The sequence below is a fragment of the Geotrypetes seraphini genome, chromosome 19, assembly GCF_902459505.1.
Source record: "Geotrypetes seraphini chromosome 19, aGeoSer1.1, whole genome shotgun sequence".
In the NCBI taxonomy this organism is placed as follows: Eukaryota; Metazoa; Chordata; class Amphibia; order Gymnophiona; family Dermophiidae; genus Geotrypetes; species Geotrypetes seraphini.
Window position 1 is genome coordinate 20,325,983 of NC_047102.1, and position 24,561 is coordinate 20,350,543.

A 24,561-nucleotide genomic window follows, 5' to 3' on the forward strand; every position below is an offset into this window, starting at 1 on the left:
TAATAATTAATAATTTTGTTAAGTGAACACTGATTTATTTGATACCTTGATATCACATCTCAGTGTAAGAGTACAATATCCATAAAATATTGTGTCATGATCTTAAGGTGGCCAAACAGGTTGAAAAGGTGACGGCGAAAGCTAGAAGGATGCTAGGGTGCATAGGGAGAGGTATGGCCTATAGTAAAAAGAAGATATTGATGCCCTTGTATAAGACTTTGGTGAGATCTCATTTAGAATATTGTGTACAATTCTGGAGGCCGCACCTTCAAAAAGGTATAAAAAGGATGGAGGCAGTCCAAAGGTAGGCTACTAAAATGGTGTGTGTGGTCTTCGTAATAAGGCATATGGGGACAGACTTAAAGATCTCAATCTGTATACTTTGGAGGAAAGGCATGAGAGGGGAGAAATGATAGAGACGTTTAAATACCTACGTGATGTAAATGCATGAGTCGAGTCTCTTTCATTTGAAAGGATAGATGGGCCGTGGCCCTTATCTGCAGTCTATTTCTATGTTTCTATGGAAGCTCTGGAATGAGAGGGCATAGGATGAAGTTAAGAAGTGATAGGCTCAGGAGTAATCTAAGGAAATACTTTTTTACAGAAAGTGCGGTAGATGTGTGGACCAGTCTCCCAGAAGAGGTGGTGGAGAGAGAGAGACAGTGTCTGAATTCAAGAAAGTTTGAGATAGGCACATGGGATCTCTTAGAGAGAGAAAGAGATAATGGCTACTGTGGATGGGCAGACTGGATGGGCCATTTAGCATTTATCTGCCAACATGTTTTTATGTTTTTAATATGTTTGTGAGTGACATTACTGAAGGAAAGTTTGGCTCTTTGCGGATGATACCAAGATTTTTAACAGAGTAGACACTAAGGAGGAAGTGGAAAACATGAAAAAGGATCTGCAGAAATTAGAGGAATGTTCTAATGTCTGGCAACTAAAATTCAATGCAAAGAAGTGCCGAGTAATACATTTGGGGATTAGAAATCAGAAGGAGCTGTATGTGCTGGGAGGTGAGAGGCTGATATGCATGAATGGGGAGAGGAACCTTGGGGTGATAGTGTCCGAAGATCTAAAGGCAAAAAAACAGTTTGACAAGGTGGTGGCTGTTGCCAGGAGGGTGCTAGGCTGTATAGAGAGAAGTGTAACTAGTAGAAGAAAGAAGGTGTTGATGCCCCTGTACAGGTCTTTGGTGAGGCCCCACTTGGAGAATTGTGTTCAATATTGGAGACCATAACTGGCAAAGGACATAAGAAGATTTGAAGCGGTCCAGAGAAAGGTGATGAAAATGGTAGGAGGTTTGCACCAAAAGACGTATGAGGAGAGACTGGAAACCCTAAATATGTATTCCCTAGAGCAGTGATTTCCAACCCTGTCCTGGGGGACCCCCATTCAGTCGAGTTTTCAAGATATCCCTAATGAATATACATGAGAGAGATTTGCATATAATGGAAGTGACAGGTATGCAAATCTCTCTCATGCATAGTCATTCTATATCAATTAATCCTATATTGGGTAAATCTATTTAATTTTAATAGCTCCAAAGAATTTATATGAACAACAAATATAAAGAAGCTATTTCTATATATCCAAATTACTTTTTCTTAACTTCTTTTTATTATTAATCATTTGACAGTATAAAAATACAATTATTGCACTTCACAATACTAAGAAGATTTTTCTATAATAGAAAGCAAGAAACCCTATCACCCAAACACTCCTAACTACGTGGTAATACTTAAAAAGTCAGTTCCATCACAAAACTGTCCAAATGTTCAACACTCCTCCCATTCTTAGTTCACGACAAAGCCACATAGTCCAGCCCGGCACAGAACCATGTTTCGCTATTCCAGCGTCATCAGGAGCTGTGACTATATAGGGTTATCAATCAGCTCTAAATGCATACAATATAATATATCATTTAACACATCTCATTCTTAGATATACTTTATCAATAAAATTCAAACAATTCTAATAGTGCTTATTACCTGATACTTATCATAAATCGACAGCAAAGGGGATTCATTTTTCATGTTATCACCCGCTCACTTTCCCAGTTCAAATGAGGAATAATAATAATAACTTTATTTTTATATACCGCCAGCTATCTTGCGACTTCTAGGCGGTTTACAATAAAGAATCTGTGAATACAGTGAAAGGAAATGTAAATACAATAAAGAGAAACTTTACGTACAATGAATTAAAGAGTATAGCAGTGTATATCTCAATACAATAAAGGGAAACTTTACGTACATTGGATTAAAGAGTATAGCGGTATACATCTCGTGTAATGGATTAAAGAGTATGGTAGTATACATTTGATAATATTAATGATGTTGGCAACAGTTTGTGTGTTGCAAGGCTAGGAAGTGCCCAGCTATTTGCACAGAAGTAGAAATGTTCCGTAAATTGAGTAGAGTGTTCATAGTTAGTGGTTAGGGGTTGGGTCTGACAGTTCGCATGATCAGGTATGATCAGGTATGTGATGATGTTACGGGGGGGGTTGATGTTCCGGTTCGTTGCCTAGGTATTTCAGGAATAGGTGGGTTTTTAGGTGTTTCCTGAATTCTTCATAGTTGTTTGTTTGTGCAATTAGTTTTTCTAGGTCTTTACCCCATATGGCTGCTTGATATGATAGCAGTTGTTGATGGTGTCTCTTATATTTGCACCCTCTAGCCGGTGGGGAGACAAATTTCATGTGTGTTTTTCTTTCGTGTCTGTTGGTTGGGAATGAGAAGAGGTCTGTAATGTATTTTGGGGCTAGACCATTTAATACTTTGAAGCAGAGACATCCTAGCTTGAACTTTGTGCGTGCCTCCATCGGCAACCAGTGTAGGAGTCGGTAGGAAGGGGTTATGTGATCGGACTTCTTCAGCCCGAAAATCATCCTGACTGCTGCATTTTGTATCAGTTGTAGTCTTTGCATTTGCTTCTGAGGGATTGTCAGATGGGTGATGTTGCAGTAATCCAGGTGGTTCAGTATTAGGGATTGTACTAGCATTTTGAAAGCTGTAGTGTGGAAGTACGCCTTGATGGACTTAAGTTTCCAGAGAGTGAAGAACCCTCTTTTGATTAAGGAGTCTATGTGGTCTTTCATGGTTAGGCCTTGGTCTAGTATTACTCCTAGGATCTTCATCGTTGGTTGAATGGGGTAGTTTAGATTGTTAATGTGTAGTGATGTTGTCGTATTCTGTGCGTGTGGCGAGGCTATGAAGAATTTAGTTTTTTCTGAATTGAGCTTCAGTTTGAAATCTGTGGTCCATTGTTCCATCGTGTTTAGCGCTTCAGTTGCTGTGGGGATAGTTTCAGAGGGGGATGCCGTAAATGGGATTATGATTGTGAAATCGTCTGCGTAGCTGAATACTTTTATGCCTCGTTGGGTTAGCTGTGTGCCCAATGAAGCTGTGTAGACGTTGAAGAGTAGTGGGGATAGTGGGGACCCTTGTGGAACGCCTGATGGGTTTCTCCATGTTTTTGAGAGATTGCAATTGAAGCGGACTTGATAGGTGCGGTTCGTGAGGAAATCTCGGAACCAGTCCAGCACTTTGCCTCCGATGCCGATTGAATCTAGACATTGTAGTAGTTTTTTGTGATCCACCAAGTCAAAGGCTGAGCTCATGTCGAATTGCATCACTAAGGCTTTGTGGCCTTTGCTAAATAGGTTACGTAGGTAATCTAAGATTGCTGCTATCACCGTCTCAGTACTGAACAGTGGTCTGAAGCCTGACTGGGTTTCATGTAGCAGTGAGAACCGATCTAGGTAGTCCATCAGTTGGGTTTGTACCAAGCCTTCCATTATTTTTACGAAAAGTGGGATAGATGCTACTGGTCTATAGTTGGTTGCTGATGTTAGGGGTAGTTTACTATTTTTTGGGATTGGGGTGATTATAATGTGACCATTATTTGATAGGAATTTTCCGTTTTTTAAATTTTTAGACATATGAGTCCATAGTGTTATTTTAAATTCTGAAGGGGCTGCTTTCATTATGTTGGGTGGACAGGGATCTAGGATGCAGTTTGATTTGGTGTATTTGTTATATAGTTTTATGAAGCTGTTCCATTCTGGGTCCTGAAAGGAGTTCCAATACATGTCTACTGGTGTTTCGTTTTTATGTATGTTGGTTATTTGCTGTTCATCTGTGTTGTTTGTTGGGCTGTTGTTCCTTAGGTTCACAATTTTTGAGTTAAAGTGTTGTGCTAGGTCGTCTGTTGACGAAGTTTTATGTCGTGCGTTGATTGACTATGGCGTGTGGTGTCGAATAAATTTTTGACTAGATTGAACAATTCATGAGTGTTAATTCCTTTTGAACTTGTGTTGGATGTGTATATTTTGGATGAGTAGAATTTTTTCCTTTTTTCTTTTATCAGTTGTTTATATTCCTTTATGTTTGCTCTCCAATTGTTCCTGTCAGATTTATCACCTGATTTGTTCCAGATTCTTTCTAGTCGTCGTGTTGATTGTTTCATTTTTTGTAGTTCGGAATCGAACCAGTTGTTATATTTATTTGAGCGGTTTGTTCTGTTTTGTTTGGGAGCTATTTTGGGAGCTATTTTGTCTAAGATGGTTGTGTGTCTAAGATGGTTGTACTAACCCTGTTCTTCCATTTATATTTTCTTACTAATGATCCCACCTGATTACTAACCAATCTTCATTACCCTCCTTAATTATACTCACAGTGAATTCCACTCTACCTCCTTAGTAAGCCCCCTGGGCTCTATAGTATCCCATAGATAGATTAATCTTTTCCTTTCATAGCTACTACCTAGTGATTAACCAGAGGGGTTTCCATTCTATTTAATCGTAAATTGCTCAAATATTGAGCTATTCGCTGCTTAATCTTTGTCCGATGTACCTCTTCTCACAAGGGCACTTAATGCTGTACACTACTTGACTTGTACAATATTACAATCAGAGCATGTTTGTAGATAAATCTCCCTATCAGTTGAGGGTATAATCCAATCGCACACCAGAGTATGTTGACAATAAGCACAATCCGAGTACTGTGAATGGCCCACATGACCATCCAGATAAACTTTGGCGCGATAGCCCGACATCATTTCTGACAGATTCCTACCCCGAGTGTACGCAAAACGTGGCATATCAGTCGGATCAGGATGCAGATGTGCCAGTGACGTCTAAATTACCTTACGAATTTGTTGAGCTTGATGTGAATGCAGTAAAACACATGTGAAGTTATTCTCGTGTTATCTTTCAGTCCGTAATAACAACCATTCCCTTTCCATATACTTGGCCCTTTTGCTGGGATAATCCCATTGATCAAATCTCTCACTCATAGCACTCGCCTGCCGGGAAAACTCCATGGGTTCTGCACACAATCTCCTCAACCGGAGAAACTGGCTGACAGGAACATTGTCCCTAAGATTCTTAGGGTGATAACTAGCATAATGCAGGACAGTGTTCCGGTCATTCTGCTTTCTAAAAATAGATGTAATCAGCTGATCTTCCATCCATCTTCCATCCATGAGATCTGCAAATCCAAAAAATGAATGCTAGCACTAGAAATTATGGACTGGAAGGAATATTAGGATCGCATTTTTCCAAATACTGTAAAAAAAAATATTCCAACCCTTCATACGAACCAGACCAGATCAACAGCACGTCATCTATAAATCTCTTCCAGCTCACAATACTATCTATAAATGGGGATTCCCAAACAAACTGTTGTTCAAATCTGGACGTGTAAAGACAGGCTATTGAGGGGGTCACTGTGGCCTCCATTGCTACCCCTTTATCTATAAATAAAAGTGATCACCCCTATGTCCCAAGTTAGTTCCCCTTCTTCTCTCCATTCTGTGTCCCATGTTCATGCCCCCCTTTCTTTCTGTGTCACGTTCGTGCCCCCTCCCCCTCACTGCCTACCAGCCTTTGTCCCAAAATTAAGTTGCCGCCGGGGATCCCTGTCTGCCCCGCCCTCCCCCGAAGCTAACCTGCCAATAAAAGCCACAGGTGTTGCTGTGGATCCCTGCCTGCCCCCCCTCCCCTGAAGCCCACCCATCCACAGAAGCCATCGGAGATCCCTGCCTGCCTGTCTGCCCGCCCGCTGCACCACCCCCACCCCTGAAGCCATCCCTGTTACTTTGTCAGAGCCAGACTCACTCTATCCTCCACCAGTAGCAACTCCATGCAGGGATGGCACGTGCAGCCATTCATACGCTGCACGTGGCTGGCTCACAATCCTTCCCTCCGATGTCAATTCTGACACCAGATAGAAGGTTGCGGGTCAGCTACGCAGCATGTGAGTCGCTGCCTACATCTCTACATGGAGTGCTGCTGGGGAAGGAGGGAGCCAGTCCAGCTCCAATGAAGAAAAAAGGTTGGCTTCAGGTGGAGGGGGGGTGGCGACGTTCAGGCAGGGAGGGATCCCCAGAATCAGCTTCAGCAGTGGGTGGGCAGGGAGGGATCCCTGGTAGTGGTGGCCAGGCACATACACGTTGAAAAATACTGTCTTAAATAACTCACTCTTGTTTTGTTGTTGTTTTGTGTTTTTTTTTATAAATCTTTATTCATTTTATATTCAACATCAAGTGTACATAAATTCTTACAATAAGATATCACATCACTTGAAATATTTCAACAATTATTAAAATGAGCTTTATCCCCCTCCCACTTAATTCATCTTATACCCCTAATATTAAAGTATACAATAATATTATCCTTTTTTAATATTAAAGTATCATGACCCACCCTCTCCCCCTTTCTTCCATTAATATCCCATAAGGAAAAGTAACAAATAATCCTTAATCATTATAATAACTTATTAATGGCCCCCACACCTCCTTAAACTTATTAAAATAACCATTTTGTATTGCAAGCAATCTTTCCATTTTATATAAATGGCATACTGAGTTCCACCAGAAACTATAACTTAATCTAGAACAATTCTTCCAATTATACGTTATCTGTTGGATAGCCACACCCGTAAAGATCATCAAAAGCTTATTGTTAGCAGCAGATATTTGACACTTAGCACTTATACTCATTCCAAATAAAACCGTATCATAAGATAGTGCCACATGATTTTCCATCATAAGATTAACTTGGTCCCCAATTGAATACCAAAAGGCCTTAATGAATGGACAATGAAATAATAGATGATCCAGAGTTCCAACTTCAATATGACAATGCCAACATCTATTAGACTTAGAGCAATCCAATTTTTGTAAACAAACAGGGGTCCAGAATGCTCTATGCAACAGGAAAAACCATGTTTGCCTCATAGACGTAGACATTGTATATCTCATCCTCCAAGACCAAATACGTGGCCATTGAGACGCATTAATCTGATGCTTAATCTCAATGCTCCAAATATCCCTAAGTCCATTTTGGGGTTTTTTATTCAAATAATTAGATAATACTTTATACCACTGTGCGGCCTGGTGTCCCAGAAAGTCTGCCTGAAAACATAGGAATTCAAAACTAAATTGATCATTTAGAGATTTCCATTCAGGGAAACCCTACCTGAATAGCGTGCTTCAGTTGCAACCATTTATAACTTTGTTTTTTATCAAGACCATATTTATGTTGCAATTGTGAAAAGTCCAGCAGCTTACCATTAGAAATAACATCATTTAAGGAACGTATGTCTGCTTTAATCCAATCTTTCCAGTCAATCTTAAACCCGCCTATTTGAATCTTGGAGTTTACCCATATAGTTTGATGTGTAGATTTTCCAATAGGAACAGAAGTTAATTTATCAACAAATCTTATAGTTTTCCAAGTGCCCATTAATATTCTGTTATCTTTACATATTCTAGGCATTTTGAAACTAAGAAGAAGACCAAGTCTAAGTGGAAACATGAGCGATCTTTCAATCCATAACCAGTCCGGAAGCTGTTCCAAAAGCATAATACCTTGGGGCATAATATAGAATTGATGATACCTATAAAAGTTAGGGAAATTTACCCCACCCTCCTTAATTGGCTTTTGTAAAGACACTAAAGCAATTCTTGAAATTTTACCCAGCCAAATAAATTTGACCAGAATACTATTTAATTTTATTATAAAAAGACCCCTGAAAAAACACTGGTATCATACCCATTTGGTAACAGACCATAGTCAAAATCATCATTTTAATAGTTTGAACTCTTCCCCACCAAGATAAATGCAAAGGATTCCAATGCTCACATAACTCTGTTACTTTTTGTAATAAAAACTTTTCATTTACTTTCATTGTCTCTTCGAGTGTATTTTTTAACCAGATTCCTAAATATTTTATTCCATCCTCTTTCCAAATAAAAGGAAAAGAATCAAATAAACCTTTTGTACAGTGCACATTCAAAGGAGGAACTTCTGATTTAGTCCAATTTATTTTATATCCTGAGAATTTCCCAAATGTATCAATCACTTCAAGTAGACATGGAATGGTTGTTTCCGGATTTCTCAAATGAAGCAATATATCATCTGCATAAGCAGATACCTTATATTAAATTCCAGAACATGGAATACCCTGTATATCCTTTACTTGCTGAATAGCTAATAACAAGGGTTCAATTGCTATATCAAAAAACAAATGAGACAAGGGACAGCCCTGTCTAGCTCCCCTTTGCAATTTAAAACCATCTGAAAAATTATTATTTATATATAAACGAGCAACAGGGGAGCTATACAGTGCTTGAATCATTTGTATAAATCCAGATCCAATACCAAACCACTCCATAGCTTGATACATGAAATTCCATTCTACACGATCAAAAGCTTTCTTCGCATTTAATGATACAGAAAAAGCCGGATCATCAATTTTTTTTGTTAGATATAACATATGGAATGCTAATCTAATATTATTGGAAGAGTGTCTTTGAGCAACAAAACCTGTTTGATGCATACCTATTATATGAGGAAGAGCTTTAGCCAAACGTAAAGCTAAAATTTTGGCTAGCAATTTACCATCTACATTTATTAAAGAAATAGGCCTGTAATTTGAAACCAATGTAGGATCTCTATTTGGCTTCGGTAAAACAATAGTTAAAGACTCTGCCATAGTGCCTGAAATACAACCTTTATTTAGTTGAGTCTGATATAATTTTAATAAATAAGGTAGAAGGGTAATTTGAAATGATTTATAAAACTCTACCGTAAATCCATCACCACCTGGAGCGGTCCCAACTCTAAGGGACTTCAATGCTGCTTGTAACTCTTTTAGTGATATAGGCTCATCTAAACTTCTTTTTATATGTTCAGGAATTTTAGGTCCCTCAATTAAACTTTAAAATTCCAATCTATCCTTCTCTTTTCCTAAATAAGACTCAGAAGAGTAAAGGGTTTTATAATAATTCAGAAATTGCTTTAATATATTTCCAATCTGAGAATGAGAATTACCTGACTCATCCTTAATTGCACATATTTTTTCCTTTCTTTTCTTTGCTTTTAAATAATTTGCCAATAATCTTCCCGCCTTATTTGAACTACAATGCTTGCTGAGAAAAAATATCTTTCCTTACTAATCTAGAGGAAATCTCATTATATTTACATTTTGCTTTTAATAAGGCTTGAAATGTAGACTGCTCCCATTTTCCAATCAATTTTGATTCTAATTCTTTAATTTCTTCTTCTAAAACAACAAATTGCTTTCTTATCTTTTTCCTATTATATACTGAAAATGAAATAATTTGTCCTCTCATAGTTGCTTTAAAAGCATCCCATAAAATTTCAACAGAAATTTCCTCCGAATTATTAAGCAAAAAATATTCATTAATTTTGATCTGGAATTCTTCACAAAATTTGGAATCCGCAAGCAATGCATTATCAAATCTCCAAACAGGTTTAGAATTATCCTGATCTATCAAGTTTAAATCTATTCACACACCTCCATGATCTGATAATATTATTGGATCTATGGAAGCTTGTGTAACTTGTTCCACCAATTGATCAATAACAAAAACATAATCAATTCTAGAAAATGATTTATGAACATGTGAGCAAAATGAAAATTCCCGATCATTAAAATGAAGAATACACCATATATCTTTCAAATTACAAGATTGTACAAAATTGTCTAGCCCTAGAGTTTTCACAATTCTACTAGGTTTTTTATCCAATAACGGATCCATAACAGCATTGAAATCCCCTGCCACCACTAAATTAGTAGTAGCCAGTGGTAAAACTAATTGTTGTAGAGATTTAAAAAATTCAATTTGATTCAAATTACGGGCATATACATTGAACAACGCCACAGTAGTATTGCCCATGCTCATGTCAACATGCAACCATCTTCCTAAAGGATCTGCATTAACCATGCTAAATGTTGCAGAATATTTTTTATTAACCAGAATTGCTACTCCAGCCTTTTTCCTTGTTGCAGGTGCATAAAAACATTGCTTCACCCAATTTCCAGATAACTTCATAGATTCTGCTCTAGATAAGTGCGTCTCCTGCAGAAAACAAACATCTGCGTTCTGCTGTTTCAGATATAACAATGTTTTTTTCCTTTTGATCGGAAGGTTTAGGCCATTAACATTTAGAGAGAAGATTTTAAAAGCCATTATAAAGATAAAAAATAATATTTAAGAATATCCACTCAAAAGACATACTATATTCTTTTCTTTTCCCTTATACCCATATTCTAAATTATTCCCCCCATACCCTCCCTATAACCCACCTTCCCCTCCCCCCTCCCATAAATAACATAACTGCAAGTTTCAAAATGAACATACAGGCTGAATAAAAGAAAAACTCCCTGTAGACTAACATCCAAGCAATTCTGTTAAAATATATAACTCTTTCAATAACAGAAAGAAAGTCATAGAGAAAGGAAAAAAAAAACTATTAAACTCTTTCTTCATTTCCCATACTATTTCCTTACTAGTGTATCACCAGTAATAATTATATATATCTAACAATAAAAACCCTTTTTTCCTCCTCAATTTCTCCCATATAAACAAACAAACCCCCACTAATCAACAAAAAAATTAAGATAATCACTCAACCTTATTACCCTTTACTTTTGTTTGTTTTTTTTAAAGGAGAGTATACCAGAAGATCCAGTATCAAATATTAAAAATTGCATTACCCACCTATTAAACCATTACCCAAGATCAAATTATAATACTTATACAGATACCCCTCACTTAACATAATATTTTAAGACACTATAACATAGTAACATAGTAGATGACGGCAGATAAAGACCCGGATGGTCCATCCAGTCTGCCCAACCTGATTCAATTTAAATTTTTTTATTTTTTTTTATTTTTTCTTCTTAGCTATTTCTGGGCAAGAATCCAAAGCTTTACCCGGTACTGTGCTTGGGTTCCAACTGCCGAAATCTCTGTTAAGACTTACTCCAGCCCATCTACACCCTCCCAGCCATTGAAGCCCTCCCCTGCCCATCCTCCACCAAACGGCCATACACAGACACAGACCGTACAAGTCTGCCCAGTAACTGGCCTAGTTCAATATTTAATATTATTTTCTGATTCTAAATCTTCTGTGTTCATCCCACGCTTCTTTGAACTCAGTCACAGTTTTACTCTCCACCACCTCTCTCGGGAGCGCATTCCAGGCATCCACCACCCTCTCCGTAAAGTAGAATTTCCTAACATTGCCCCTGAATCTACCACCCCTCAACCTCAAATTATGTCCTCTGGTTTTACCATTTTCCTTTCTCTGGAAAAGATTTTGTTCTACGTTAATACCCTTTAAGTATTTGAACGTCTGAATCATATCTCCCCTGTCTCTCCTTTCCTCTAGGGTATACATATTCAGGGCTTCCAGTCTCTCCTCATACGTCTTCTGGCGCAAGCCTCCTATCATTTTCGTCGCCCTCCTCTGGACCGCCTCAAGTCTTCTTACGTCTTTCGCCAGATACGGTCTCCAAAACTGAACACAATACTCCAAGTGGGGCCTCACCAATGACCTGTACAGGGGCATCAACACCTTCTTCCTTCTACTGACTACGCCTCTCTTTATACAGCCCAGAATCCTTCTGGTAGCAGCCACTGCCTTGTCACACTGTTTTTTCGCCTTTAGATCTTCGGACACTATCACCCCAAGGTCCCTCTCCCCGTCCGTGCATATCAGCTTCTCTCCTCCCAACATGACTATATATATCTCATATCATTGGTTCATCAAAATCTTATGAATTAACTATATCTGTATTGAGCAATCTTTGCAAACATATGATGCCTTAAAAATAACAGTTCCTTTAAGTTTCTTCCAAACACAGCATTCCCAGACATTTCAATATTTCTCGCAATAACCATATGTATACATATCATAAATCTGCTGAATCTTCAGTCGACTTTCCATACTCCAATCACTTCCTTCATTAGACTTATATTTTTATTTTTTATTTCTTCTGACCAAAATCAATTGGCAAATATATATATCCTGCTGACCACTTATATAAATGCGCTGTCACACAAATATCTTACATAGGTATTTTAGAGAAAAACAGGGGTCTCAAGTGCTCACGGCCATCAAAAAGCAGGCCGTATCATACAGACTCTACTTTTGATTTTAAGTCGACATGCCACACTGACTTATATCTCCCCGCATTACAGAAATATTTCTTCCGAATACCGTATCATTCCATCCGTGTATGAATACTTCCTTATATAGATAAACCATTCCAACATCAGTGTACTTTGAACCTTGCACTTAATATATGTAATTAATCTTTATCTGTAGATTAGATTTCACTTCCAATCTTCTTTACAACACGGAGCAATCAACATCAGAATTCTTCTCTTCACATTTCCTACTTTTCAAAGAAAATGCATCCGACTCACTTTCCACTCTCTTTTGCAACAAAAAAGCTCCGTGAAAGTGTATAGCGCCACCCTTCATGCCGGTAGATCTTCTTTTTTACAACTATGCATACTGTGTCAATATCTTTAAGTCATTCATATTAACTGCAAAGTACTTTCTATCAGTAGACAATATGCCAATCCCAGTTTTCTTAACTTTAATTTCTGAGCAGGAAAGAAGATTAATAATGCAGACTGAAGTAGAATCTTCATGTATTTTAAATGGCCGCGAGGCCAATATGGAATGCAGCCATAGAACCAAACTGTATCTTTTTCCAACGGAACATGACAGTTACACAAATAAAATAGTTTTTCATCTATTAAAAAAATTATATAGACATGCATCAATCTAATAAAAGAAAAAAGAACATCCAATATTTATTTCTCATTCTTTCTTTCAGGTATTCATAGGTGTTTCACATTTATCCAAGAACTCTTTTAATTTTCCTGCCTCGTTAAAGCTCAAAGTTTTATGCTCATATGTCACCCTCATCGTTGCCAGATATACCAACCCAAATCGAGCACCCAATGCTCTCAACTGTGGGCGCAAATCAAGCAGCTGTTTCCTTTTACTAGCAGTCGTTCTAGCAAAGTCAGGAACAATAAAAATCTTTGCATCCTGACATTTAAGATTCTTGTTCTCTTTTGCCAACTTTAATATTTCTGTCACCTGTTGATATCTAAGTACTTTAAAAATTAATTGACGTGGTCCTTTTTGAGTATTTAGCCTCTTTGAAGGAATTCTATGTTCCCTTTCCAACTCTAGCGGGTATTTATTCTGCAGTGGTAGAATTTTCAGTAAAAAATTAATTAAAAAGGTGATCGGATCATTTTTTTCTATCCCCTCCGGTAATCCGATCACCCTCAAATTATTTCTTCTTTCTTGGTTCGACAAATCCTCAATCTCCTGTTTTAATAATTCAATCTCCTTATGATCCCTCTTATGTTGAATTATTTCCATTTCAGTGCTTTCCACCCGTTTCTCCATGCACACCAACTTCAAATCTACCGCATCTAATCTCCTTGTCAATCCCGCCACTTCATCTTTAACTTCTTTTATGTCCTTTGAATTTTCCAGGACAATGTCTCTTATTTTTTGAATTTCCCTCATTAAATCCTTATTGTCTACCTCGTCCGACGGCAGCGGCACTGACAGAGGGGAAGCTGATTCAATTTTCGACCTCTTAACACTTCCTGAGCCCATTCCCGCAGATGAAAACTTACTCTGCTTGCCCGAAACCATTCTTTAACCTAAATATACCTTTCTAATTATAACTTTCACGTAAAATTTCACTCATATATTTCAAAAGTTAGCCTAATACTACGGAGCAACTCCTCTACACAGCCATCACTGTTCGTGCCGAAGCCACACCCCCTAACTCACTCTTTTTGATTCTCTATTTTTGCCTCTAGTATATCCCAAAGGACCATATCTTCCTCTCCCAATCCAAATTGCAATATTATTAACATTCATTATTAAGATCATGATACTTCTCTTCTCCAATTTGTTTATAAAGTGATGGGGTCTGGAATTTTGCTACTTTTGTGTAAGTTGGTGATGGTGACGTGCCAGGTAGGGCTTTAAGATCTGGTACCCAAAACTTGCTTGCTGTTTCTGAGGGCAGCTCTGCCCATTTAATGAGTACACATAATATATATATATTTTTTTTAATCAAGCCCCAGTTTTTTGGAATGCTTTCCCTTCTTATTTGTGGGAAGAGCATTCTTTAACTTGTTTTTGGAAACAGCTTAAGATACATTTATTTTGGTAGGTCTTTTCAGGTTCATCCTTGGGATTGGTTGTTTAGAGAGGAATTTTTTTAAAATAATACTTTGAGTTTTTGTGTGTTTGCAGGGCCTAATGTTGGGGACTTTTCTATCTAGTATATGGAGTTCTTTTCTAATATGTGATTTTATTTCAAATTGTAAACCACTTAAATTGAAATGTAAGTTTATGGTATATCAAATCTAATAAATCTGTAATCTGTAAATACTGATTGCCAACATTCTGTGTAACAGCAGAGAGTGGTGGACCTGGCTAAACACAGCCGAGAGGTCTATATACCATGAGAGCAATGTAATCTTTCTCCAGTTCATTAAGAAGGAAAGCAAATATGGTATCCGTTCTAGGTCCATATCTGAAACTAGATAGGCAAGGGTGGAGAGCATTGGTAAATTCAGTATGAGAAAGAAGTTGGTGATAAGACTATTTTCCTCTGTAATTTTTAATAGGAAGGGCAAGTTAGACTGCAACTGGCAAGGACCCTAGGATCGAGGAGTTATTTTTTAGAATGGGCCATATATAGTTATAATCTGGCAAGCAAGAGGGAGCAGTCCTAATGGGATTTTAAACCATTTGAGTGGTACTGGATTGAGGAAACAAGGTGCTAAATTCATAGAGGATAGGATATTGCAAAGAGAGTCAATAGAAGGAAGATTAAATGCATTCCAAGATGAAGTCTGAATAAGAGTGGGAACCTAACACCAGAGACTGAAAGAGTGTACTTTGTAGGTGGTGGTTCTTGGTATGAAAGTATTGTGCAAGCAGATCAGAGGATAGAATACATGAGATGAAGTTACCTTGATAATGAGATGAGGAAGTCAGAGACGCATGTACATTAAATAGCTGTTTCGCAGCTTTCTTAAGCTGAGCAAAAGCACTAATCTACAAGCATGAAGGACATCAGAGGTGCGATATTTCTTCCAGAGTCTTTTAGCTCTGTGTACCTGATGCTTGAACAGGCAGAAAGCATGTTGATAAAGAGTTGTTTGCACTGGGTAGAGAGACAAGAAAATTGGAAGGAGGCTATATTTATCAGATTGTTTAAGGTGTAATCCCAACACTTGAGTTTACTCCTCGACAGCGGAGGGAGAGAATTTTTCAGGGAAGGAAGTGGAAAGTTTTGTGGGTGGGTATCAAGATCTAGAAACTCAAGGTGCTTGGACCACTACCCTGTTGCACTTTAGTTCACGTATTTATATATGCTACTTTTACCTGTTACATATTGCGATTCCCCACTTACCCCCTTCCTTTCATTCACATTTCCATTGCCATCCTTTACTTTCACCAGATTGGTATTATCATAAATTCTCATAAGAGACATCTGTTTCATCATTTCTTAAGGCTACCCGTTTTGGTGTCACAGTATATCTTTTTCCTCTACTTTTTACGGTTTCGTCTCACTATCTGTCATCTGTTACTTCATTACCCCTAACTTTCTCTTTGATTTATTTTCTCACCGTCATATTTTCTCTCCTATCAGAACATTGATTGCCAGTTTCAAATTTTGCTTTCTCTTACATTTGACGTTCCCACGTCATTACGTTTTATGTATATCATTAGTCATTTCCCAAGGCGTTTTTTACTCTGCACTTTGGTTTTCATGGTGCAGTGCCTTAGACAGGAGACTTTTACGCCTGTTCATTTTTAGTAAGTTCTTTTTTCTTTTCACACATTTTAATGTTTAACACAGTATATCCGTAACGTTCCTTTAAATCATCTCTTTTTCTCTTAGCATGGTTTCTAGTTTTGAGTACATCAGATTTTAGGTATATCTGTCCTTCTTTCTTACCAACTCTAAGGGTTTTTTAAATATCTCTGTCCGCATCTCACCTTTCGTAGCTATATGACGTGGTTAATTTCTCTTTTACACTTATCATACCATTTAGAATCTCATTTTTGCATTTGCATTTCTCCCCTTCCCTTTGTGGTTAGTTTGCACAGGCCGTGCATCGGTGGTCTTTACTCCAGTTTTGGAAGATAAGTTCCAGGTCTCAAGATAGACTTTACATCGGGCCAACGCACACATTTAGCAAGGCTGCCATGCCGGCATTTCTAATATTGTTTTAATATTGATTAAATTGTCTACTCTTTATTGGTACAGGAGCTATGCACGGGTAACACGTTGGCTCTTTTTCATTGATTATATCACCTATGCTCTTTTTCTTTGATTAAATAATCTATGCGCATTATGAACCATGCACTGCCGGGATGCTTACATCTATGCTGTGAATAGTTTGTTTGTGTGATGCCATTTCATGTGAATTTTGCAAGATTATATAAAGCTACTTTGATAGGAGTTTTGTATTTCAAGGTTTCACTCATATATTGGCCTCTTTGTTTATTTATATAGATTTTGACTATTTTATCCAATATGGTTTTCTGATATTTCACGTACCAACATTTGGGTACATATATTCATATACAGTGGTGCCTCGCATAACGGACGCCTCGCACAGCGAACGCTGCGCACAACGAACTTTATGTCTTGATCCGTACAACGAACTTCGTTTCACACAACGAAGTCGCCCGAGCTGCATCCTTCCGCGCAGGCACTGCGCTTAACTGCCCTCTCTCCGCCTGGTTCCCTCTTGCCCCCCCCGACTCCCCGACACGATCGGGGCAAAAAGGAGCCCAAGCCCTCTTGCCCCGCCGATTCCCCAACTCCCCACACAATATCGGGCCAGGAGGGAGCCCAAGTCCTCCTGGCCACGGCGACCCCCTAACCCCACCCTGCACTACATTACGGGCAGGAGGGATCCCAGGCCCTCCTGCCCTCGACGCAAACCCCCCCTCCCCCCAACGACCGCCCCCCCCCAAGAACCTCCGACCGCCCCCCCAGCCGACCCGCGACCCCCCTGGCCGACCCCCACGACACCCCCAACCCCCTTCCCCGTACCTTTCTGTAGTTGGCCGGACAGACGGGAGCCAAACCCGCCTGTCCGGCAGGCAGCCAACGACGGAATGAGGCCGGATTGGCCCATCCGTCCCAAAGCTCCGCCTACTGGTGGGGCCTAAGGCGCCTGGGCCAATCAGAATAGGCCCGGGAGCCTTAGGTCCCTCCTGGGGGCGGGGCCTGAGGCACATGGGCCCAACCCGACCATGTGCCTCAGGCCCTGCCCCCAGGAGGGACCTAAGGCTCCCGGGCCTATTCTGATTGGCCCAGGCGCCTTAGGCCCCACCAGTAGGCGGAGCTTTGGGACGGATGGGCCAATCTGGCCTCATTCCGTCGATGGCTGCCTGCCGGACAGGCGGGTTTGGCTCCCGTCTGTCCGGCCAACTACAGAAAGGTATGGGGAAGGGGGTTGGGGGTGTCGTGGGGGTCGGCCAGGGGGGTCGCGGGTCGGCTGGGGGGGCGGTCGGAGGTTCTTGGGGGGGGGCGGTCGTTGGGGGGAGGGGGGGTTTGCGTCGAGGGCAGGGGGGCCTGGGATCCCTCCTGCCCGTAATGTAGTGCAGGGTGGGGTTAGGGGGTCGCCGTGGCCAGGAGGACTTGGGCTCCCTCCTGGCCCGATATTGTGTGGGGAGTTGGGGAATCGGCGGGGCAAGAGGGCTTGGGCTCCCTTTTGCCCCGATCGTGTCGGGGAGTCGGGGGGGCAAGAGGGCTTGAGCTCCCTTTTGCCCCGATCGTGTCGGGGAGTCGGGGGGGCAAGGGGGCTTGAGCTCCCTCTTGCCCCGATCGTGTCGGGGAGTCGGGGGGGCAAGAGGGCTTGAGCTCCCTCTTGCCCCGATCGTGTCGGGGAGTCGGGGGGGGGCAAGAGGGCTTGAGCTCCCTCTTGCCCCGATCGTGTCGGGGAGTCGGGGGGGGGCAAGAGGGCTTGAGCTCCCTCTTGCCCCGATCGTGTCGGGGGTGCCAGGGACCACACGGAGTCACCCACCGTACCACCCGATTCGGGTAAGCGCAGGTATCGGTGGGTGGCTTATTTGCGGGGGGGTGCCTTATTTTACATTTTTTTCTAAAAAGGGGGGGCTGTCTTATTTGATGGCCCTGCCTTATCATCGGGGAAACACGGTAGAAAAAAAAAAAAAATGAACAGTTAAGTCCCAGTTTTTGCCGCTGAGACTCTGCCCTCTCTCACTGTAAAATTAGACTCTACTTAGTCTGTCTTTAAATTTAAAAAATGTGTGTTGTTTTAAAAAACAATTATGTTTTTAGATGTATCTAAATAAAAATAATAACCAAAAATTTATCTTTTTTTATGTCATCTTAGCATATTTTATGCTACAGAACGAATTATTTTTTTTAACATGTATTGTTATGGGAAAACGCGTTTCACATAACGAACTTTTCGCATAACAAACTTGCTCCTGGAACGAATTAAGTTCGTTGTGTGAGGCACCACTGTACATATATAATAGTCTTTATCTTTACTTCCTATTGACCCTATGGTTAGATCACTATATTAATTCACAGCATGGTTTTCATTCTTTCTTCTATATATATTTTTATTGTTTAATTCATTCATTCCCTACATTGTGACTTTATGTAACCAAAGACTTCATTGTTATTTTTTCACTGACTGTCCAGCTCTTCTTGTTGTAAACCGCCTCGAACTACTATGGCTTTGGCGGTATATAAAAATAAAATTATTATTATTATTTATTAATTCTCCTATTTGATTTTATTATATGATGTTATCTTTTCTTGGTTGGTTATCTGTTATATATGTTTTTCACTACACTTTTTTATTCACCTTGGGTTTGTGTCTTTCAAATGGTTCTCAGTACTGTTTCTGTACTCACCACTGTTGGGACATTTTCCTTCAACCACAGTATAACGTATATAACTTTGGCTTAGTGGGTCATTTGTACTGTGTTATTTATTCTTGCTTACAATACCATTCTCCGTAGGACCCCTGAGGAAGAAGTGTTTCTTTGAAACACAGACCGTGTCAGGTCCAGTCCACACGGATATCAGGAGCAGTTCTTTGGATGCAATTATTGTAGCTCATGTATTTGTTTTATATATGTCATATATGTTTTAAGATTTGTGTCATTTTAATAAATTCCTGCGCCTTGAACATTTTTCCTGCAGTTTTGTTTTGGTTTTTGCTTTGCATCATCACTGCAGATTTTGTTGGTTCTTTTTGCTTTACCACTATACCAAGGCCAACATGATTCCGTAAGAGGGAGGAAGGCCCTGCTCAGGTGAAATTCTATAGCTCTTTAGCACAGTAAACAGAATGGCACGGTAAGCATTTATCTCAAAAGAAAAAAGGTGTTTTATTCGACACTGTGTTCAAGAAGGTGCAACTAAAACAGATTTATAGGACACAGTTCCAAAATTTCCTTTTGTTTCACAGTTCCAGAGCTCTGGCTCGGCAGGGCCTTAAAGGCTTATTTTTCAGACCTGCTTAAACTCTGGCTGTTTGTGCAGTAAAGTCTCTCTTTAGCAAACTAAGCAAATTTTTTTTTAAAAAAAGTTCATATTCCTGCTCCTTTACTAAGAAGGAAGCATTAAACAGTTCAACAAAGAGAGATCAAAAATTCAGGCCTTTACAATTCCCAAATGCATTCCTCTTAAACTCTTCTTTCCCAGCTCGTCAACAACAATTGGGAGCTGGTGGATGGTGAATTGGCGAATCCACCTTAATATTAACAGGTTTCAAAAAGCTCACCATATTCCCACACCTAAGATGGCTGGTGATTTTTCCCAAATTCTCAACTGCCTCTTGAATGTATGGCATGAAAGAAGGAAAATGTAAAAAGTTCCAAACGGTCAAATAAAGTCACTTGTTTGCCATGGTTCAGTCCGTTCACTCTTCCAGTTTGACAGACTTTTGCAGGCCCTGCTTCCACTGCCACTGCACACAAGAAAAAATAATCCTCAAGAAGGAAAAACTTTTAAAAAACTAACCTCAGTCTTCCTGAGGCATGCCCAGCTAGTTTGCTTCAATAGCCTCCACAGTTCTCACAGCTCCTATACATTGAATGCAGCTCCAAAAGTCACTCAAAAGCTCTGCACTGCTCCAGACAGCAGTAAAGAAAAACTTTTAAACCAAAAATTAACTTGCTTCCATAGTTTCCCGGTCATGCTGCTCAGGAGTGTCCATAACCTCCATTGGCTCAGGTAGATTCTCTTGCTCTGGTAGCAGAGACTCCTCAGGTTCCAACATACCATTGTCCTCTGGCTGTGCTGCTCAGGAGCTTCCCCAAGAGAATCTGTACCCTCAGCCTGCTCTCCCTCTGACTGAAGCTCCAAGTCTTGATTGTGCCAGTGAGTGCAGGAAACACGCCAAACTCTGCGTGGGGGAGGGCTGAAACTCAGCTCTCTCGAGCTCTTCCCCTGCTTAGCCATCTTTCTCATTAAGTTAGAGCTTAAAGGGGCCAGTCCCTGTTTCCTAGGTGCTTTTTTTTTTTTTTTTTTTACAGGTATTCCTTGGCTATTTATCAGGCATTCTGCTCCTAACTGGCACAGAACTCTGTTCAGTCCTTGACTCTAACTCTGACTCAGGGTAGGCATTCAGTTCTGATATAGGGACTTCAGAACTGCACTGATCAGCTCTGGTTGTATTTAAGTGTGTGTGCTTAAGTGTTCTGACTGACACAAGGCTAGTGTCAGTGCTGGACTTGTGACAATATACAAAAAGAGAAGACTTTGGGGCAATCTGCAACAGGGCCAGATACATATAACATGTATAAATGTGTGTATGTATATATATAAACCTGAAGCAGTAACAATTCCAGCTAAATTTACACCATACATATTCATTCCTGCAGAATAGGTATCTGAAGAGTCAGAGAGGTTATCACAGGAGGGAAATGGAGTAAATGGAGTGGGGCAGTATCCCATCTACACGTGATAGGAGGCCTGTGGTTATACATTTTTCTGCTTTTTATTTCCAGCATCTGGCTACATTTGTGATGGATAAAAGTGAAGCTATTATAACAGTTGATGATGCCATCAAAAAACTAATCCAGCTAGAGGCCAAGGAGAAGATTTGGACTCAGGAGATGCTATTAGAAGTGAACGACAAATCTATTCGACTACTGGACTCTACAACAAAGGTATGAGACATGACAAGGGACAGGGAGAGTATCTGATAGGATATATATTGCAGGGAAAAGGCCCAAAAAATAGAAACATCAAAAAATGATAGCAGTTAAAGATCATATGATCTATCTAGTCAGCTCAACTACATCAGCTACTAAGCTCTGCTATTTCTCAAATTTATATACAGGCCTAACTCTACAACCCTTTCCATAATGAGATTACTCCTGAGTCTATCCCTTTTCACTGTCTCCTATCACGCCTCATTCTGAAGTCTCCTTTCCATTGAAAGAGGCTTGAATCCTGTGCATTTATACCATGAAGATATTTAAATGTGGTGTCTAGAAAGTTGGCTTTCTCTGAGGAGTAGTCAGTATTGATTTTGATTGTAGGATGGTATGTATTGAAAAAAATGTAAAAGTGTTTGACTGAGCAGTCACATTTACTTTCTGACAATCTGCAAGAATTACATAATCCCCAAAGGATTTAAGATCAAAAATCATTTGGCTACCACTTATAATTTAACTTTGAAGAAAAACTTTGCAAACGCACCGGTCAGAAACTTAGAAATGAACTTAGACATCAACTGTACAAGAAGAAAGAAATGATTTCTAAAAACCCAGCGAGAAGAAATCATAAGGAACATTCAGGAGCTAAATCCCGGCCTTATGAGCCAACTGCAGAAGGACCTGCAAGAAATCCAAACTAAAAAAAACCCCCAAAACAGTACATTGATATTTACAAAAATAGAGTTAACTTCTCTAATGCAGAATCATAGAGAGAATAGCATCTCATCTTGGATCATCTGCAGCATAACGCCTCATGGAACAGAGTCAAACAACTTGGACCCTTTTTCCAATTTATCTAAGGAATATGGGAATCAAAACTCAAACAGACAAGGAGATCGTGAAAGCCAACATATTTTCTGCAGGCAAATTCCCATTGACCACACCTAGGGAAGTGCAAATCAAATGGGGATAGTAAACCTTTCTAAATAGCAATTACAGCATGAAATCTCTGTACTGTCTAAAGGACTCTCATTCTGTCCCTCCTGCAAACTAGATGAAATTCAACTATTCTTAGATCTAGAAGAATTTTTCAGAAAACTCCACTTGAGAGAACATTTCCATAATAGAGAGACTCTCAACAGACTGGAATACAGTTTTAAGCAAAAGAATATGTATTTCACTCCACACAATGGATAACACAACAAACTAGACAACCACGTAGAAAGTTTTAGACATAGGGTGAAATCACAATTTTCCAGCAAACAAAATTCCGTAGAACCAGAAAAAGCTTACAAAATAATCAAAACATTGTCATCAAACCTGCAGGCAAAGGAGAACATAAGATTTGCCGCTACTGGATCAGACCAGTGGTCCATCGTGCCCAGCAGTCCATTCACACAGCAGCTCTTAGCTCAAAGACCAGTGCCCTTTTTGAATCTAATAATAATAATGTTATTCCTATATACCGCCAGACCTTAAACGGTTCTAGACGGATTACAACAAAGCTGGAAATTCAGCGAATATGTACAAGTCGTAAAAGATACATTAGTTTTTTTATAAATCATAAGAGATACATAGTTATAGCTTAAGTTACAAATTTGTCAAATAGCTGTGTCTTTACTGATTTTCTAAAAGAATAATAAGATGAGACACCTGGCAAAATTTTACCAAAACCAGTCATTCATTTTGGCTGCCTGAAAAGAGAAGGTTCTCTCGAGAAATCTCTTAAAACAACAAGATTTTATGATAGGATATGTAAATAGATGAACTCTACGTGTAAGCTTGTTGGAGTAGTTCAAGGAGAAATGGGAAACAAGGTACCCTGGAGACATTCCTTACTTGCGTATGTTCTGTTCCAGTAGGAACTTATCCAACCTTGAATCCCTGAAGGGTGCTTTCCCCTTTAACAGCCTCCAGAAGAGTGTTCCAGATTTCTACCATTCTCTGGGTGAAGAAGAACTTCCTTACGTTTGTACGGAATCTTTTCCTTTCTAACTTTAGCAAGTGCCCCCTTGTTCTCATCACTTTGGAGAGGGTGAACAATCTCTCTTTCTCTACTAAGTCAATTCCCTTCAATATTTTGAATGTTTCGATCATGTCCCCTCTCTGTCTTCTCTTTTCAAGGGAAAAGAGGCCCAGTTTCTCGTTGTATGGCATCTCCCCCAGTCCCTTAACCATTTTTTCGCTCTTCTCTGCACCCTTTCGAGTAGTACTGTGTCCATTTTCATGTACAGTGACCAGTGTTGGATGCAGTATTCCAGGTGGGGATGTACCATGGCCTTGTATAACAGCATGATAACCTTTTCAGATCTGCTTGTGATCCCCTGTAGGCTCTGTAGTAATTATGGACACACAAAATTACATTGGAGGAGACAGACAATTCTCAGACAACACATACTTTTGCACTTCCTATATCGCTAATATATCTTAAAAAAATTAAATAAATAATAACTTTATTTTTATATACCGCAATACCACAAACAGTTCAGAGCAGTTTACAGAAGAAGAGACTGTATACAGACAGCGATATTACAAAAAAACTTTCAAAATTACATTAACATGGTAAGATTAATCAATTTTTCTTGTTTTATAAGTACATCATGGTAGAAATGTCTTGTTCGTCTATTTTACCATGTCATTTTTTCTTCCATTTGCATCTTTACTTTCCTGACTACTTGACCAACCTCTCTTAACTTTTCCAGATATGTTTGCCTGTCTTCTTCATTCTGCGATCGTTTGTAGTTTATGAAAGCTAACCTCGTATTCCTTACCTTCTCAGCTACTACTTTTGAGAACCAAAGCAGCCTTCTTTTCCTCTTACAATTTCTTACTTGCTCTTAAAATAGCTCCTTCACTGCTTTCCTACTTCTTCCAGATGTTCCCATCCAGACAATTTTATGACATAATTCCCCATCTCAACAGTTGGGTTTTTTTTTTTTTAAGTCTAGGACTTTTGCTTTTGAATGAGCCCTCTCTACACCTGTGTTAATATTAAACCACACTGTTTGGCGATCATC

The 24,561-nt window shown here is 39.5% G+C and overlaps 1 protein-coding gene across 3 annotated transcripts in view; it reads left to right on the plus strand.

Moving 5' to 3' along the window:
• The window catches only part of EPS8L2 (EPS8 like 2), a 282,798-nt gene that overhangs the window by 131,150 nt on the left and 127,087 nt on the right, over positions 1–24,561 (plus strand). For all 3 annotated transcript variants that reach the window (XM_033928821.1, XM_033928822.1, XM_033928823.1), the window contains one exon: positions 21,392–21,553. In XM_033928821.1, coding sequence (XP_033784712.1) covers positions 21,392–21,553 — 162 coding nt within the window. The remainder of the gene's footprint in view (positions 1–21,391; positions 21,554–24,561) is intronic.